Raw genomic sequence first — 17,810 nt, 5'->3', positions numbered from 1 at the left:
TTCATGATAATAAGTAATTATAGAATACTTTATAATTATAATGCATACTAGAAAAACAATCAATGACTGCTGAAAGGAAGTTTGGCAATTAACAAAACACATTAATGTGGTGCCACAAAATTTAAAAGACAACCTCTTTATATTATTTTACAAAATAAAACCTCCCTGAAAGAATTTGTCTCCAAAGATCATCCTATACAATTGACTCCCAAATTATTCAATGTGATTCAAATCAGGCAGCATTCATCAAGCGTCTGCAATGATATAATAACTCCCACACATCCTCATGTGCACTGCAAAGAGCACGCTATGAAACAGAAGGACGGCCTTTATCACCCTTGCCTAGACTGCTACCCCAAGACATGAAATTTGCAAATCAGAAAAGCTGGTTGCATGATAGCACTCTTTCCTCATTTATTCATCTCTTAGAAAAACAAAGGGCTCACAAGTATTCAATACATATTCAACGGGTCCAACTTCAAGCAGCAGAATAGTTTTTCTCCAAAAAACAACAAGGACAAAAATATTATGCATCTCATTATTTGGGAAAGGAATAAAAATATAATTAGGCTATTGAAGTTGCATGTTTCTCACTTTATAGTAGGGTGATATAAATTAATCTTTCAAAAATGAGTTGATAATGTGAAAATTAGGGATTCCAGTTTTTTTTTTTTTTTAATCCTGTAGGGTCTTTTTTAAGTATAGTTGATCTACTAAAACTTTTAAAGAAATTTCACAAAACTGTTTTAAAATATATAGACAAAATAAAACAAAAGGAAGACCCATAACTTTAAGGCTTTTTTGAAAAAAAGATTCTGCCTACTGTGAACAATTTAGAAAAATATATCACCAATGAACCACCCCATGTGGATTTAACTATTAAAATTCTTACAGTTTCTTAGTTCCCACTTTTAAGACAATACTCTATTTTATTATTAAACTTCCTTTTATTCAAACTTTAAAGCAACTGAACCTGAAATTAGCACTACTTCTTGATGCACTTCAAACTGAAATATGACCAAAGACCTCTTTTGATAATCCCAAGGAACAGAATCCCAAAAAGGATGATCAAAAGACCCCTTCTGACAATCTTAAGCTGAGCAATCAATGCCTGGTAGCAATGCCAAGTGCAATGTCAACCTTATATAATGTGCGGCAAATTCAGAGATGACAAACCTTGATGTTGCTCTCTCAATTCCTTCTCTGAGATCATCAAGGGTGCATGTCTTAAGTTTAATATTGACATTCATTGAGCCATCCTTAAACATCTTCCCTGAAGAGGCCATAAGATGTAGTCTGAGTTCACCAAGCCGGAAACTGTCATTATGAAATGAAAGTTTGGATTCCTGTGGTATATTTTTCAAGCAAAAGAATCAATTATCTTCAGGTGTTATGTAATTACTTTTAAACATATTTCTTAACTCAGAGGTTAAAAGCAAATCCATACCACAAATTTTTAAAGTTTGGGCATTAAAACTGGAACAAAGAATAATATGCATGTTTGTGACTGTATATGCACATACAAATAAATATATAAGTGCATGTGCTGATCTTCAACAAGGGTTAATACATAAAAATTTCTAATTTACAATTCAATGCAAATAAAAACAACCCAGGAAACTGTCAATCAATCATGCTAACTTACAAATATTGGCTTGGCCAAAATGTTCGTTTGGTTAATGAATACACTGTTCAATAAAGTTCTTGGTGAAAATGAAAAAGGTCTTTTATTTTTACTTAAAACCAAACGAAGTTTTGGCCAACCCAATATTTAATGAGCTCTTCTGTAAAACACTCTGTGAGAGGAACTAAAGGCTTCATGAGAAAGGATAAGGCATGGTAGGTGATCTCAGTGAGCTTATACTCTAATTGAAAAAAATACAATAGAAATACATTACAAGGAACATCCCAAGGAGATGCTGTAAGTTGTAAATAATTAAAAAATGATGTATCGTCACTTATTTATTCAGACTTATATCTTCCCATATTCCACAAAGGATATTAAGTGATTAGGTAAAGAATATAAACAGCAAAAGCTCATAGGGTCAAAGAGATCATTGTGGGCTGGGAAAAATTCATGAAGAAGGTTGAGAACTAACTGAGCTTGAGAGACTGAGTGGAACCAGATAGGCTACGAGCGGTAGAAGACATTCTAGATGGGGAAAAAACATGAGCAAACAATTCAAGATGCTCTGAGGGCACAAGGTACAGACTGGCATCTCAGGCTTAAATATTCCAATAAAAGAAAGGTAGGGAATGATGTCTGGAAAGAAATGTGGAGGTCTAATTGTGGTCTCAAATCCTAAACCAAATGTTTAAACTTTAAGGAAAAAGGACGTCAATCTTTATTTCACCATAATACATAGCTCCAAATTCTGTAGGTGTGCCGAGACATTAAAAGAACAAAACCCAATCAACCAACCAAAAAAAAAAAAAAAAAAAAAATTCGGGGAAGTAAAGATTATCAGTTCAGTCATAATTGCTCACTACAGACCATGGCATTGATATAAGGGTACTGGTGATGGGCAATTCTTGGCACACTGGTTATAACTCCCTATATTCTCTCACTCAAAAGAGTACAATGCATGTAAGTGGGTCAGAATGAAATTATTATTGGAAAACTTGGAATGCCTTTAATTTACAAAAATGTAAATAATTCACAAACTTGTGATCTGTAACTATTAATAGAAATGACACATCTACTGATCACAATATAATAGCGTTTGTGATATGGTTACTGATGTAGACAATTTGGAGCCAATGAATTTTTTTAATAAGTTAAAATTCACAGAACATAACAGTGAATGCTTTCTAAGTAGAATGGGAAGTTGTAAACGGCTACATAAGATTAATTGAAGAAACTGGCTTGTGCCAATGTCTAGGATGGATGAAAGGAAAAAGAGCAACAAACAAGGAAGCCACTGCAGTACTGTGTGAGCTAAGAAGTTTCAAATAAAGCAGCAGTGAAAACTGCCAGGAAAGAACAAATGTTCACTCAGAAAAAACTGACAGTACTCTATCTAAATGAATAAAGAAGGTCTACAAAGAAGGAAGTAAAAGAAGACACCAAGATTCTAAGGCTGAGAAACCAGTAGAATGATAGTACCTTAATTGAAATGAAGAATCCATTTAACTGGTCATTCTCCATTATGTCATTTTCTGATCTTTTTTTTAACATTAAACATTAGAAATTAAGGCAGTCACCTCACACCAGTCAGAATGGCCAACATTAAAATGTCTACAAATAACAAATGCTGGAGGGGGTGTGGAGAAAAGGGAACCCTCCTACACTGTTGGTGGGAATGTAAATTGGTGCAGCCACTATGGAAAACAGTATAGATGTTCCTCAAAACACTAAAAATAGAGTTGCCATATGATCCAGCAATCCTACTCCTGGGCATATATTCAGACAAAAATATACTTCGAAAAGATACATGCACCCCTATGTTCACAGCAGCACTATTCACAACAGCCAAGACAAGGAAACAACCTCAATGTCCATCAACAGATGAAAGGATAAAGAAGATGTGGTACATGTATACAATGGAATACTCCTCAGCCATAAAAAGGAATGAAATAATGCCATTTGCAGCAACATGGATAGACCTGCAGATTACCATACTAAGCAAAGTAAGTCAGAAAGAGAAAGACAAATACCATGTGATATCACTTATATGTGGAATCTAAAGTATGACACAAATGAACATATCTACGAAACACAAACAGACTCACAGATAAAGAGAACACACTTCTGGCTGTCAAGGGGGAGGGATGGATTGGGAGTTTGGGATTAGCAGATGCAAACTATTATATACAGGATGGATAAGCAACAAGGTCCTACTGTATAGCACAAGGAACTATATTCAATATCCTGTGATATACTATAATGGAAAGGAATATAAAAAAAGAATATATATATATAACTGAATCACTTTGATATACAGCAGAAATTAACACAACACTGTAAATCATCTATACTTCAATAAAATTTGAAAGAAAAAATGAAATTAAGGCAGTCCATTGCACAAATGACAGACACTAGCCCAAGGCCCAAAAATAACAATATATGAATATTGTATAACTTTTAGAAAACAATATGAAACATAAGAAAACATATAAATGTACATAAACAACAGATATAATACTTAAAATCAGTGCATATTATGGGTACTATATGTATGAATATTATGATATATTAATTGATATAATCAAAAACATTTATTAGAAGATACTACCTGTATAATAAAAAAATAGCTTTCTAAACTATCAATTACACATTATGTGGTTCAAATCATAATGGCACTAGACCCTGGTTCCTCAATTCACTCATCAGTATCCTTAATATGTATCTACTACATATAAAATTTATTCAAGAGAAACATAATTAATGCTTATATATCATGGATAATCATGAATTTAAAAATAATCCTCTAAGGTTCCAAAGCCACTACTAAATTATTTTCCTTAGTTAAATATGCATATATATCTAGCTACATAATAAAATTGTACATATAATTAATTACTCATATATAAAATTCTTCTCCTAGAGATAGGTTTAAGTGTTTTAGTGCTGATATTACTTGGAAAAAAGTAAGAGCTTTTCCTTGGCCTGGTAAGATTAAAAACACTGGGACTTCCCTGGTGGGCCAGTGGCAAAGAATCTGCCTTCCAACGCAGGGGACGCAGGTTCCATCCCTGGTCAGGAAACTAAGATCTCACATGCCACGGTGCACCTAAGCCCACACGCCTCAACGAAAGAGCCCACACGCCTCAATGAAAGAGCCCGTGTGCCGCAAACTACTGAGCCCACGTGCTCCGGACCCCGTGCTCCACAACTACAGAGCCCACATGCCCTGGAGCCTGTGCGCCACAACTAAAGAGAAAACCTACATACCACAACTAGGGAGAAGCCCACGCGCTGCAAGAGCCTGTGTGTTGCAACAAAAAGATCCTGCATGCCACAATGAAGACCCGACACAGCCAAAAATAAAAATAAACTAAATATTTTTAAAAATTAAAAAAAATTAAAAAACTAACAAAGTGAAAGCAGAGAGCAAGACCAATGCATATTCTCTAAGCCAAATAGAATTTAACAGACACATCAATTGTGAGAAGAAAAGTCACATCAAAAAAAATGACAACATTCTAAAATTGAATATCAAGAGCTAAAGACGTATTCCTAGATGCAGACATTAACTACATACCTGGCTGGGATCATTGTTATAAAGTATAATAGAAAGAGATTCAAAGTGAAAGTCAAACTGGAGAGTGACATTCTGGTCCAAAGAAAGCTTTGAGTCTGTCCCATCTTCTTGTTCTGATGGTTCAAACATAAATATGAAAATTAAAAAGCTTTTAAGTATGTATATGATTTTATACATATTTTAAAAGCTAAGATTCTAAATTTATATCATATTTTCAAGGATTCTTTAAATCATTATGAGACAATTAACAAAAATGGCATGTATTCCATATATATTTAATACAGGGCAAAGTGACAGAGCCAGACTATCTACATTAAAAATAAAAAGAGAGAGGGCCTTGCAAAGAGTATCGAGACAACTTTTTTTAAAAAGCCCATCCAGAGCAAGACTACTTCATTATAGTTTATAATTATGAAAGCATTTCACTTAACTGGTTACAAGCCATTCTCAAGAGATTATGAAATTGGAGGTAGAGAAAAGTAAAATACTTTGTCCTACAACAGACAGCTAGTCAGTAAAAGATCCTCTGCTAGTGTAGTTCATGTCTCACTATCTTTAATTACCTATATCACCCAATCCATTACCTTTACAAGAAGAATAGAATGTAATTCAAAAGCAGAGTCGTGGAGAGCTCAAATATAATTTGGGACAGGGAGCCTTCGGAATTCTGAGGTGAAAGAGACTTCGACAAGTAATTCAGTCTCTCGCCTCATCTTTAGGCAGAAACTTTTTAGACAGAGAACAATAGATATTGCTTTCAATCACTCTTACAAAGTGATTCTGCAGTCTCTTTTGGAGATTGATTCTATTCTTTTGGTCATTTATAGGAAAGTCTATTCTTACTGTACAAGTTACTGGAAGAGCAAACACTGCATAACTTTAACTAGATAAAGGCTTCTCCAAGTTGGAAAGCTCTAGGGTTTTTTCCTTTACCTTTCCTGAAAATAATTTACATTCCAATCTTCATCATCTTTGTAGCTTTTTCATCTGAACTCACAAGTTTTCTCAAGTACCACATTAACCGTACAGCCTGAACCAGAGGCACGAATTGACCACAGCTGAACATAATGAGATCGTTAATCACATAAAGCTTGCCTGCTACAGTTTATTCATGTGTACATAGTTCCTGTCTAACCAGAGCTACAGCCTACTTATCTAGCATTTGTCTATACAGTGGCATGAACTAAACCTGGGAGAAGATGCTGACCTCACTAAACTCATGTAGTACTCTTAACTATCCTGAAAGAAAAACCTTATTTTTCACACTGCTCTAGTCATTTGTTTTGTGATTTCAAAACACACCAGACCTAACTATAGGTGAAGCAGTGCTGGTACAGCGTTATTAACTGGCGGTTTTACCGACTGCTGTCGTAAGTAACAGCTGATGACCTGAGCGTTATAAAAGCAGAGCAGTCTGGGGCCATTTATTATATGGACAAGGAACACTTCATCTCTTTTTAGCCATGGAAATATTAACCTATTCACAGTCTAAAATAAAACATATGATATTCATGTAATGATTTTAAATGATGAAAAGGGTGCAATTATAAAGTTATTCTATATAATTGTTCAAGAAAGTAAAAAGAAACCTTATATTTTAGAAAAATTATCTTTTAAAAATGGCTGAATTTAAAAGGTTCAGCGCTTTTGAAAGATTCAATTTTAATATCTGGGAAACTCCCTTATGTATCTGACTATATCACACTCCCCAATGAAGCCAGATAAGTAATGCTGTTACTAAACAAGAATACCTTCCTTTTTTATGGACCAGTCATCTGAGTATGACACCAAGGTCCTTTTCTCTCAATTATTCTGGGACCTTACTATGCTACATGCCTACTTTGCTTTTTCTCAAAGTACACCACCACAGTGCCCCTTGAATTGGACAAATTCACCTTTCACAAATAAAGGGCAAATATGCATCATGCAGGCAATAAGAGGTGGGCCCTCCCTTTAGAGCAATGAGCCTATCTCCTTCCCTTGGGAGCTTCAAGGCAGCCCCAGCTGATTTTCCACAGTAAATAATACAATACTGGATCAGTTCACACCACATTATGCTAGACAACTAAAAACAACACTAAATATAAATATGGCATTAACACTAATTTTTCTCTATAATCAAAGCAAAAATCTCCATCAATTTATACCTTTGAGGTGGTCAGGTCTACTGGAAACGTCTTTTCTTACTCTTATAGCCTCCTGGGTAGACTGTGTAGGGCTTGGCTGTGAAGAAGCTTCTCCAAGATTCTCCAGCAAAATTTTCATTAAAACTGTTAAGTCATCTTTACTGAGAGCAACCTGGAAAGCAACAATAGGCTGTTGTTAATACAAAGTAATAAAAAATGCAAAATATAATATCTATGTCTTAATTTAAGGTCACTCAAATTAACTAATTGTACATCTAACTAAAAAAAAAAAAAAAAAAAAAAAAAGCAAGTTGGGACCATGAATACCAGGATAAAAGTACTTCATTTCATAGTATTAGACATTACTCCTGTGTGTAAACACGCATCTGCCTCCACTCATATCCAAGCCCCTACTTCCGGTACTCCCTTCTTCCTGCTTTAACTGCTACTATCTATCTTGTCCTGTTCCTGGACCTGTGTCCCTCTCCCCTCTCCCTAGTTCCTCATCTCCATTCTGCTTCTCTCTCTTTTCATCCACTACCGGATTTCTCCTCCACATTATTTACTCTCCTCCAAACTCAATACAGGAAGAATGCTGTTCAGTTTCCAGTCTCCACCAAGAAGGAAAAAGATGCTCTCCTGCAATGCAGCTCTTTTTTGTTTGTTTGTTTTTAATTTAATTTATTTATTTTTGGCTGCGTTGGGTCTTTGTTGCTGCGCACGGGCCTTCCCTAGTTGGGGTGAGCGGGAGCTACTCTTCGTCACGATGCGTGGGCTTCTCACTGCGGTGGCCTCTCCCGCTGCAGAGCACCGGCTCCAGGCGCACAGGCTTCAGTAGTTGCGGCTCACAGGCTCTAGAGCGCAGGTTCAGTAGTTGTGGCACACAGGCTTAGCTGCTCCGCACCATGTGGGATCTTCCCCGACCAGGTCTCGAACCCATGTCCCCTGCGTTGGCAGGCAGATTCTCAACCACTGCGCCACCAGGGAAGCCCCGCAATGCAGCTCTTATTCTCAGTACATATGCATCTGCACAGACTTAAATCATTTAACTTATCAAGATGATGCCTCTTTAGAATAACAAATGCATCTACAAAGAATTTTTAAAAACCAAAACACAGACCAGGATATGAGTATCTTGCTAATCTCCAACCTTTATAAAAGGGGATATGTGGCAAAAAGGAAAAAAATAAAAGCAAGAGCTTTTGAGTCAGGCAGATCTGTATCAATAATACCACTTTCAAGCTGTGCTACTGGCTAAGTTTCTTAGCCTCCTTAACTCAAGTTTCTTTTCTTTTTTTTTTTTTTAATAAATTTATTTTTTTTTTAAATAAATTTATTTTTTTGGCTGCATTGGGTCTGTGTTGCTGCGGGCGGGCTTTCTCTCCGTTGCAGTGTGCGGGCTCCTCAGGGTTTATTGCGGTGGCGTCTCTTGTTGCGGAGCACGGGCTCTAGGCACGCAGGCTTCAGTAGTTGTGGCACGTGGGCTGAGTAGTTGTGGCTCCTGGGCTCTAGAGTGCAGGCTCAGTAGTTGTGGCACATGGGCTTAGCTGCTCCGCGGCATGTGGGATATTCCCGGACCAGGGCTCGAACCCGTGTCCCCTGCATTGGCAGGCGGACTCTTAACCACTGCGCCACCAGGGAAGTCCCTAACTCAAGTTTCTTAATGTTTAAGATAGGAATAATATCATCTACCTCATGGGTGGCTGCACAACAACAGGAAGCTGCTAGAACAAAGATGCTACTGGTTGCTAATATCCATTAACCCTTTTAATCCTTCCATCTTTTGTACACTTCCCCTACACATATAGTGGTCCAAAAGGCCTTTTTCAAGTACCTAAACACAAATTCACACAGATACATTCACAGCATCTTTTCTTCTGGACATCAGAGTACCCTATGTCCCCCAAATTAGGTCCCTATCACCAAGGAAATTGCCTGATTCCCAGCCTGAATGAAACTGGGGAGATATTTTAGCAAGAGGCAATGACCAGGGATTTCTTATTTGCTCCAAGCCCCAGTCCTTAGATAACAGATGTCACTTTAACTCCCTAGGACTTCTTTGTATATTCATTCCCACTTGTGACACCAACCAAGATATCACAGCTGCCTGAAGAACAGCTAACTTCACCACCTCCTAATATTTAAAAAGGATCAAATATTAGTTCTGGGAGCTAATCTTAGCAAGGGAGAATTTAAGAGAACAGTCTCATATTCCAGAATAGAAAAGTCTCTATCAATACCCTGAACAGATGTTCTTCTTCATATATCATATCTACTCATACTACAGATAGGGATCTTTCATTCCTACAACAAACTTCAATTTTAACATCTTCCCCAGTAGGACTCTGCTCCTTTGACCCTTCTTGTTTAATCTTAGAACTAACTCTGAAATAATCACAGACATCAAAAACCATAAACTACTAAATTTTTATTTGTCTTTCACACATTCTGTTCAGTCACCCCCTCCCTTTCCCTATCCCCTACTGTTTGGCTTCAACAGTTTCACACACAGGCGTACAAGAACCATAAGATTCCTACACTTCCATGACCATCTTCGACCAGTATCATCTCTTCCTGTGAGCCTACATATGACCTGCTAACTACAGTATTAAAAATATTGCTGTTTACTCGGTGCTTTGTGACCACCTAGGGGGGGTGGATAGGGAGGGTGGGAGGGAGACACAAGAGGGAGGAGATAGGGGGATGTATGTATATGTATAGCTGATTCACTTTGTTATAAAGCAGAAACTAACACACCATTGTAAAGCAATTATATTCCAATAAAGATGTTTAAAAACAAAGTATTGCTGTTTATATGCTTACCAAATAAACATATTCACCTATTGAAAATGTCTACTTTTCTATAAAAGAGTGCTTCTATACATTAAAAATACTACTAAGGTGCTTTGAATGTGGTATCTAAATATCACTTTACAGTGTCTTATAATTTAACTGCCTTAAAACTTTAATAGAATTTTCTAAAATTACTAATATTTTCTGTAGACTCCATAGCTTTTAACCTCAGAGTTCTTGCTTGGTTTTACCAAATATCCAATTAATGTGAAATAAAGAAAAGTGTGGGAAACTAGGATAACTTCATTTTCAGTTAACAAAGCATTCCCTTTAAATGTATTATCACTTCTGATGTCCACTTGAACTACACTGTGATCAATGATAAAAGCCTCTCTAGCAATTTTCATGTATTTTATACATATACTTACCTGCATAGGTTTTAGTTTTCCTTTTATCTCCATCCCTGGAATTTTCATATACCATGATGCTGCTAAATTTCGCTGTATGGATAAAAGCATGTTGACTGGTTTTAAAATTTCGATGTCATGCTGTGGTAAGCCAGCCTGCAAAATTGTTCTGAAAGATAAATAAGAATTTATTTTTACATTTCTAAAATCTACATCTTAAAATGAAGACTATCATATTGTGTAACAGTTTCCACGTAGCATTTTTCTAAACACTAAAGGCTGCTATCAGAGTTCTTTTAGAACATGTTTCTTTTCACAAATCAATCTGCATCAGAATAATTCAAGTTTATATGCAGAGCTATGTAAAACAAAGCCTACGTAATGCTGATTTCAAAGAGACAAATTTCATGAAGTATGACCATCGCACTATTTACTATCTTTCACAAGGATATTTAATAGCAACTAGTCCAACGTCATACAAACATGTTACATCCTCCTAAAATTGGAGGACAAAGAAAGTGATACTCTACTTAGCCCTTAGGTTTATATTATTAGTACTTCTCCAAACTCAAAGGGAAAAACTCACCAAACCTAGAAGTTAAACAAGCATATTATAACAGTCATATCTAGCCTGCCTGCCAACAAACATTTGAACCACCAAATAAGTTACTCTTGTCCTTCAACAGAGCGAACACTTTCCCATTTGGATTTGATAATCCATTAGATATCTTACTGAGAATTCCTAAATGTGACAAGGTTTGGAAATGAGAAATAAATCTTAGATTTTATTACATTTTAAGAAGTCTTTGTCTCTGTACAGAAATGAAAATAGCGATGTGCAGAGCAAATAAACAAACAAAAATAAATCTAAATTAAGTATTATTGAGTAAACTATAATTTTACAATAGGAAATTTTTATAGAGTGAAAAAAACACGTTATAAATTTAGTAAGACAAAATGTAGATTCTATGAGATCCACCATCATAAACCACTAACCAAAAACCAACAGTCAAGGTTTCATAATTAGAAGAAATAAGGAATAAGAACTATAAATCACTAGAGTGTTTTACCCCTGGCAAAGGTTTTATGAAAATTCTATCTCTAGTAAGTAATTTGCCATTGGATTATATATTTATACCTGGACAGCTTCAGCTGAGTGAGTTGGATGTTCATTTTATCAATGACTGGGGGAAGAGAATGCTGTTCCACAGAAACTACACTAAATTGGTTTTCAACTTTGATTAAACCCAGATCTGCTACAACAGCATTAGGTGATACTGAAGACTGAGGAATGAGAATAACTGGTGCTTTCAAGTTGATATCCATCAAAAGGCGGAAGCTCTTTTCAGCCAAGTCTTTCATGGTGGAAGCAGCTCTCTCTGCAGCCTGGGCTGTAGCTGTGCTCAAAGCTTCTTTGGCAGTTTGAAAATTGTTGAGGAAGTTCTGTTGGAAAATACTGGTATTTAGAGTTCCTCCAAAACAGGATTTATTTTTAAAAGGAAAAACTTTAAGACAGAAAAACTAAATAAAAGAGGTGATATAAAAGAGACGTTATTTATGACTGTGTGCATGGAGTAAAGTCTAGAAAGATACACTCTGTGATAATTAACAAGTGGAGGAAAGAATCCTTTAACTTTCACTTTATGCATTTCAGAATTATTTGTTTTTTGACAAATTTTGGTAACAATACTTTTTAAAATATCCCTTGTACTCACGAATGTTGCCATCTTAATTCAAACTTAAATAAAAAGATGAAGGAGAACTCTTTACATCTCCCAAAGTTGCTTTAATTCTGTACCTCTAGGTCATAGGAATAAAGTCTATTAGTTTTAGTCCTTAGTTTTAGAAACTAAGGTTTTGCCCGCTTATTTCTAAAGGTTCTTTTCTTAAGTGTACTCTAACATGAGCAAAGGTGCTGAAGTGTTTACAATCTTGCAATCATTAATAAGAGTCAAAAACTCTTTATTTAGAGTGAGATGCCTTTCACCTCAATTTCAACTAAAATGAGAAAGATTTTTCCCAATGGAGAAAAGAATTGGAAGCAATATTCTTCTATTAATAACGCAAATTATTTAGTTTATTAAACTAACCCCCCTCCAAATAAATTACTTTCCAGAAAAATAAAACATGATGATTTAGGTAGAAATCCGTAACTTAAAAGCTTTGATTAACAGCCCTGCTAAGAGGCATAGGCAAATTAAACTCTTCAGCTCATGACACTTACATGGAAATAAATAATTAAAAGAATTTTATGGCCTTGTTGATCATAATTATAATCAAAAGCTGTAAGTTCCAGTATTAGTCCTTCAAATGCCTGGTGACCTCCTTAAAAGATTCTTTTCACTAAATACCTTTTAAGGGTCTCTCATAAAAGAAATAACACTGAAAAGCCCTAATTAAAACATCAGAAAGTACTTTCAAAATATATAACTATGGAAATGTTAAAGAATGATTATTCATAGGTTCAAAACAATGATAACAAAAATTCATTCAGTTATCCATCATGTAAAGGATTTCCTTAATTGTAATATTCTATTCAGCATTTGGGAGTTTACCACACAGCCCTATTAGTAAAGATTTTGACTACCTAGGTTCAGATGTATAGGCAAAGATACTTAGGTGTCAATGAGAAATAAATACATTTAAAAAATAAACTTACCAAAAGAGACATGAAGAATTTATGAACATAAACAATTTGAATACAACCCACTTTGAGAGTAAGTTTGCCATCTACTTTAGACATATCAGCATAGGCCTTTCCTTCTGTGGCATCTGGATAAAGAGTCATTTGGAACCTAAAGACTTCATCTCCCAAAATAGAGACAGCCTAAAAGTATTAAATTAACTGGTTATTATATCAAAAGAGCTGTATCACTGTATTATAAATAAGTTTCCTTATTACAGAATCCTTGACATATAAAGAAGCATCACTTAAATTCAACCTTCAACAAATTATTAGTTAAAAACATTTAACTTGACAATAACTTTTTCCTATATCTATAAAAAAAGTTTTATCAATGGAAATTTCAATCACTTAATTGGTTAGAAATAACTTTTACAAATCACCTAGTCTATATACACTGTGAAAGCAGATGATGACCATATTCATGCTTACTCCCTAACAAAATGCCTGACACATGACAGATAATAAATATACACTGAACAAATGATTAAAGGTAGCTCAAGCCCCAAAAAACAAAAATAAATTTCAATATAGAAACGTATCTTTTAATTACCTTTTTGTGAATGGAAGTCGAATCAACATTCGTAACTATGATGTCCTTAAGTCTGGCAAACATGTCGGTCTGCTTTGGCCTCACAGAAATAGAGGCATCCATTCCTGTGGGAAACACAACACTTTTCACCTAATCCAAGTGAACTAATTTAGTGGTTTTTAATTCAATAATATACTACCAAGATAGAGACTAGATAAAAATCACTCACTATTAGACATATTAAAGGTAACAACTTCTTTTTTTTTTTTTGGCCACGCCAAGTGGCATGTGGGAATGTGGGATCTTGGTTCCCCGACCAGGGGTAGAACCCGCGCCCCTTGCACTGGAAGCGCAGAGTCTTAACCACTGGACCGCCAGGGAAGTCCCAAAGGTAACAACTTCTATGTATGAGACACTAAGAAAGATTATAATATCTTTAAGTGCCAGAAGCATCACATACATAAACTTTGTGGAAATTTTAAAACAAAAGAAATCAAATGTCAAAGAAAATTAATCACAGGTCTCCAAACACAAGTATCCTGTGCATTATTAGTAAGATCAGAATTGGTCATTTATGAGGACACCTAACATTTGTTAAACAGTTATTTTACAAACATTATATAATGAAAACTATTACTCTGAAAACTAAACATAAATAAATATAATTTGATGAATAAATACTATTCTTTCTACAGTAAACTGTATCTAAAACACAATCTTTTAAAATTTCTCTCCAAAAAAATGTTTGTCATTCTCATAATTTCTAAAGGCATGATTTCTAAAACCACTCCTCAGAGTGAATGAGAGAATGCCTACAGCTAAGCCCCAAGAATGAACCTAAATCACTACCATGCTATGCATAAATAGATACTCAGTAACATTCGGTGAACCGAACTGATTTTCTAACCCCTTGTTAACTGCTTATTATGTACATACCAGGCACTTTTCTTAATACATGTAAATGTGTAAACTTAATCCTCATAACAATCCCATGAATAATTATTATAACTATCTCCATTTTACAGAAGAGGGAACTCAGGCACGGAAACGTTAATTAATTTGCTCAAGGTCAGCCAGTAAGTGTTAGAGCCAAAATCTGAACCTTGGCAGGCTGGCTCCAGAACCCATGGTATAATCTGAACTCATCTTTATATCAGGCTGATGATGAGTAAAGCTTACAAAATTTCTTTTAGAAACTTCTTTTCCTGATGCTATATAAGCACAAAAGACAAGGGAAACAGGATAATGACATTTTCTTTACTCAGTGAGATGTTATGATATTCATTTCTCAGTTTAAAGTTATATTATTCTGAAAATGCAAACAGAACATGAGATTAAGCCTTAGACTTATTCTGAAAAATTTTTTAAACATAAGGAATGTCTCACATCAGTCATGAATCGTAACAAATTTACTTCTAACATTTCAAAGCACATCTCTGAAAAGTTTGCAAGACTCTTCAATATAAGTAAACCAAAAGATGACTCATGAGAAATCTACCATGCAACAAGCTCATTCTTCCTGAAGGTCTATGTAAAGAAACAGAAATATCTACACTAAGAAAAAATTACTTACCATGTATTCTAATATCTGCAATATTACACTTCCGATCACAAACAAAGACATTAAATGCATTTAATTCAGCTATGACCTTTAAATCAAACACATCATCTTGAGAAGTGTTGCTGGATACTGAAAAGTAACAGAATTCTAGTGATTAGCAAAGTGCAAAGATGATATAACATAAAATAATCCCCAAATCACTAAAATAAAAGTACATTATCAACCAAAAAGGTCTCCATTAAGATTACATATAATTAATATTATTTTAAAATCAATTTTCAAATGCCAATCAGACAGAAAGTAGCATATTTCCATCCAAATTAAAAATAAAGGCAACGTTTACTAGCACCTTGTAAGTATAATTTTGCTAGATGGAAACCTTACTATAATTTTTCTTGTGGGTAAAAAGGAAACCCCCTATATTAGAATTCTAAGATTCCATTAGAGCTAAATTTTGATTTGGAACTCCTTTTCATATCATATATTAGATCAAAGAAAAATATTTCATGAAAAATTGAAATAGTGATGACTTAGTAAATATGTATTATTAACTATCACACATACATTTTATTAACTATAGAAACAACTTCCTTAGATTATATTATGTTTCTCCATGAAGAATCCTAAAAATATTTCTATAAGAAATGAACATAAACGGCTAAAGTTAAGAAAAAAACAAAAAATTATTTCATAATGTGTATTTGTGTCTGTGCACATGTGTATAAAAATCACAATCAAATGGATTCCCTTAATCTATTTTAGTCTAGGTCCTGATTGATAAATTTAAGATATAATTTCCTAGAGATTTGTCTTGACTGAAGGAAACACTTTTTCCTATATAACTGTAAAAGTATGGGGACATCAGTCCTTAATCACCGAGATGATAGAAGGGTTTTTTTTTTTTCCTTTAAGATTTAAAGTAGCAAAATCAAACCTAAAAAAACAGCTATTTGGCATAACTAGAAGATTGTTTCTTTGGATTACTATTTTTTGTAGTTTATTGTGAGCTTAAACATTGCTTTTTCATTTATTCAACTGTGTGTGTGTGCGTGTGTATGTATGTATATGCTATGTAAGTATTTCCATGGATATTAATGTAACAACTACATTAAAGACAAAGAAGGTAAAACTCTTTTACTCTAGTTTAATGCAAAAATACTGCTCTGCTCCCTGGTCGAAAAAAAAATCTCATCCTTGTATCAGATCTAATATTACTAACAGTTTTCACTTTAAAGATGCCAGTAATATAGATATAATACAACTAGGTAATGGTCTGAAAATTAAATTACCAGATGTTAGATACTCACATCATATGACATGAAAGAAAAATAATTAAAATGATATTTGGCTTAAAAAGAGGCACATGTTCACTCACGCTACACCACATCTAATATTTCATGGCACAAATTGTGGCATGTGCCCATATCTCTATGTGACTTAAATACAGTTTTGGTTAGAAACCAAAGTGAGTCTGTCTCTTCCATGAGATTGTTCCTTTTGTGTTTTGCAAAGATGAAAACTGTTGAGCACCAGGTAGTTTTAACTGACTGACTGAAATGGGCCTTTGTTACTACGCATGATTGTGTTCATATTTTAATTACTTCCTTCCTCACTTTCACTGGAGTGAAGGTTACAGAGACATCAATGCAAAGTATATACAACTTTATTTTACATAAAAGCTAGGCAGTGAAATCAAATATAAATACGTGGTAAATATTAAACACTTATTTAAAATCTCTCACTAAATTACCCTATTATACCATAGGGATAAAATCTGCTTTCTTTTGAAACCAACCTAATCTGTCAAAGCAGCTAAAACATAAAGGTGATAAACAGTTAATCTTAGCTTGAAAATACATGTTATTATAAGATTATTAAAGTTCAGATAGAAAGTATTAAACCATGACTCAAAAGTTAATACCAGTTTTCGCAATGATACTCCTGGACTCCCCCGTAAGTGGCTTCAGCTCCGATTCCTTCTTAGAAGGTTCAGAGGATGGAAAAGCAGATGATAAAAAATCCATGAAGGACAGTAAAGCTTCCAAATGCAGAACTAAGTTTAAGGATGAAAATGAAACCTAAGATAATGAACAATTAGAGAGGCAGATTTCAGATATGGAAACATTTTTATGTCAAACCTCAACGTATACAAGTAGCACAAGAAGAGTTCAACTAAGGACTTTTTTTTTTTGAGAAAGAACTCACTATTACTTTGTTAACCTTTACCAGACAATAAACCAACACTGCCCACTCCCACACCCAAACGATAATTCTAACCTCAACGGAACTTGATAGGCTTTAAGTAAAGATACAGGAAGTATTATCAGCCTTAGGTTGGTTGGTCCCCTTACAGATGGTCCCAAGACAGACTATACACACTCAAATGGATGGTGACTGATATCTGTACCGAGCCATACTTTTAGCCTTACCCTTCATTTTTTTCTAATCCTAAAGCCAATTAATTCAAATGTTTAATGCTTCCATCAACACTATGCCAAATAACC

At 34.6% G+C, this 17,810-nt stretch overlaps 1 protein-coding gene across 4 annotated transcripts in view; it reads right to left on the bottom strand.

The window, feature by feature from the left end:
- VPS13C (vacuolar protein sorting 13 homolog C) overlaps positions 1 to 17,810 on the bottom strand; it is a 182,718-nt gene that overhangs the window by 61,420 nt on the left and 103,488 nt on the right. For all 4 annotated transcript variants that reach the window (XM_059913129.1, XM_059913130.1, XM_059913131.1 and 1 more), the window contains exons 40-48: positions 17,228 to 17,384; positions 15,319 to 15,435; positions 13,767 to 13,870; positions 13,190 to 13,357; positions 11,669 to 11,973; positions 10,552 to 10,699; positions 7,352 to 7,502; positions 5,205 to 5,317; positions 1,177 to 1,346 (exon numbers count right to left, since the gene is read on the bottom strand). In XM_059913129.1, the coding sequence (XP_059769112.1) occupies positions 1,177 to 1,346; positions 5,205 to 5,317; positions 7,352 to 7,502; positions 10,552 to 10,699; positions 11,669 to 11,973; positions 13,190 to 13,357; positions 13,767 to 13,870; positions 15,319 to 15,435; positions 17,228 to 17,384 (1,433 nt within the window). The remainder of the gene's footprint in view (positions 1 to 1,176; positions 1,347 to 5,204; positions 5,318 to 7,351; positions 7,503 to 10,551; positions 10,700 to 11,668; positions 11,974 to 13,189; positions 13,358 to 13,766; positions 13,871 to 15,318; positions 15,436 to 17,227; positions 17,385 to 17,810) is intronic.

The sequence above is a fragment of the Balaenoptera ricei genome, chromosome 2 (genome assembly GCF_028023285.1).
Source record: "Balaenoptera ricei isolate mBalRic1 chromosome 2, mBalRic1.hap2, whole genome shotgun sequence".
Classification (NCBI taxonomy): Eukaryota; Metazoa; Chordata; class Mammalia; order Artiodactyla; family Balaenopteridae; genus Balaenoptera; species Balaenoptera ricei.
Note: the sequence above shows the minus strand (reverse complement) of the source record. Positions and strands in the feature narration are given on the sequence as shown.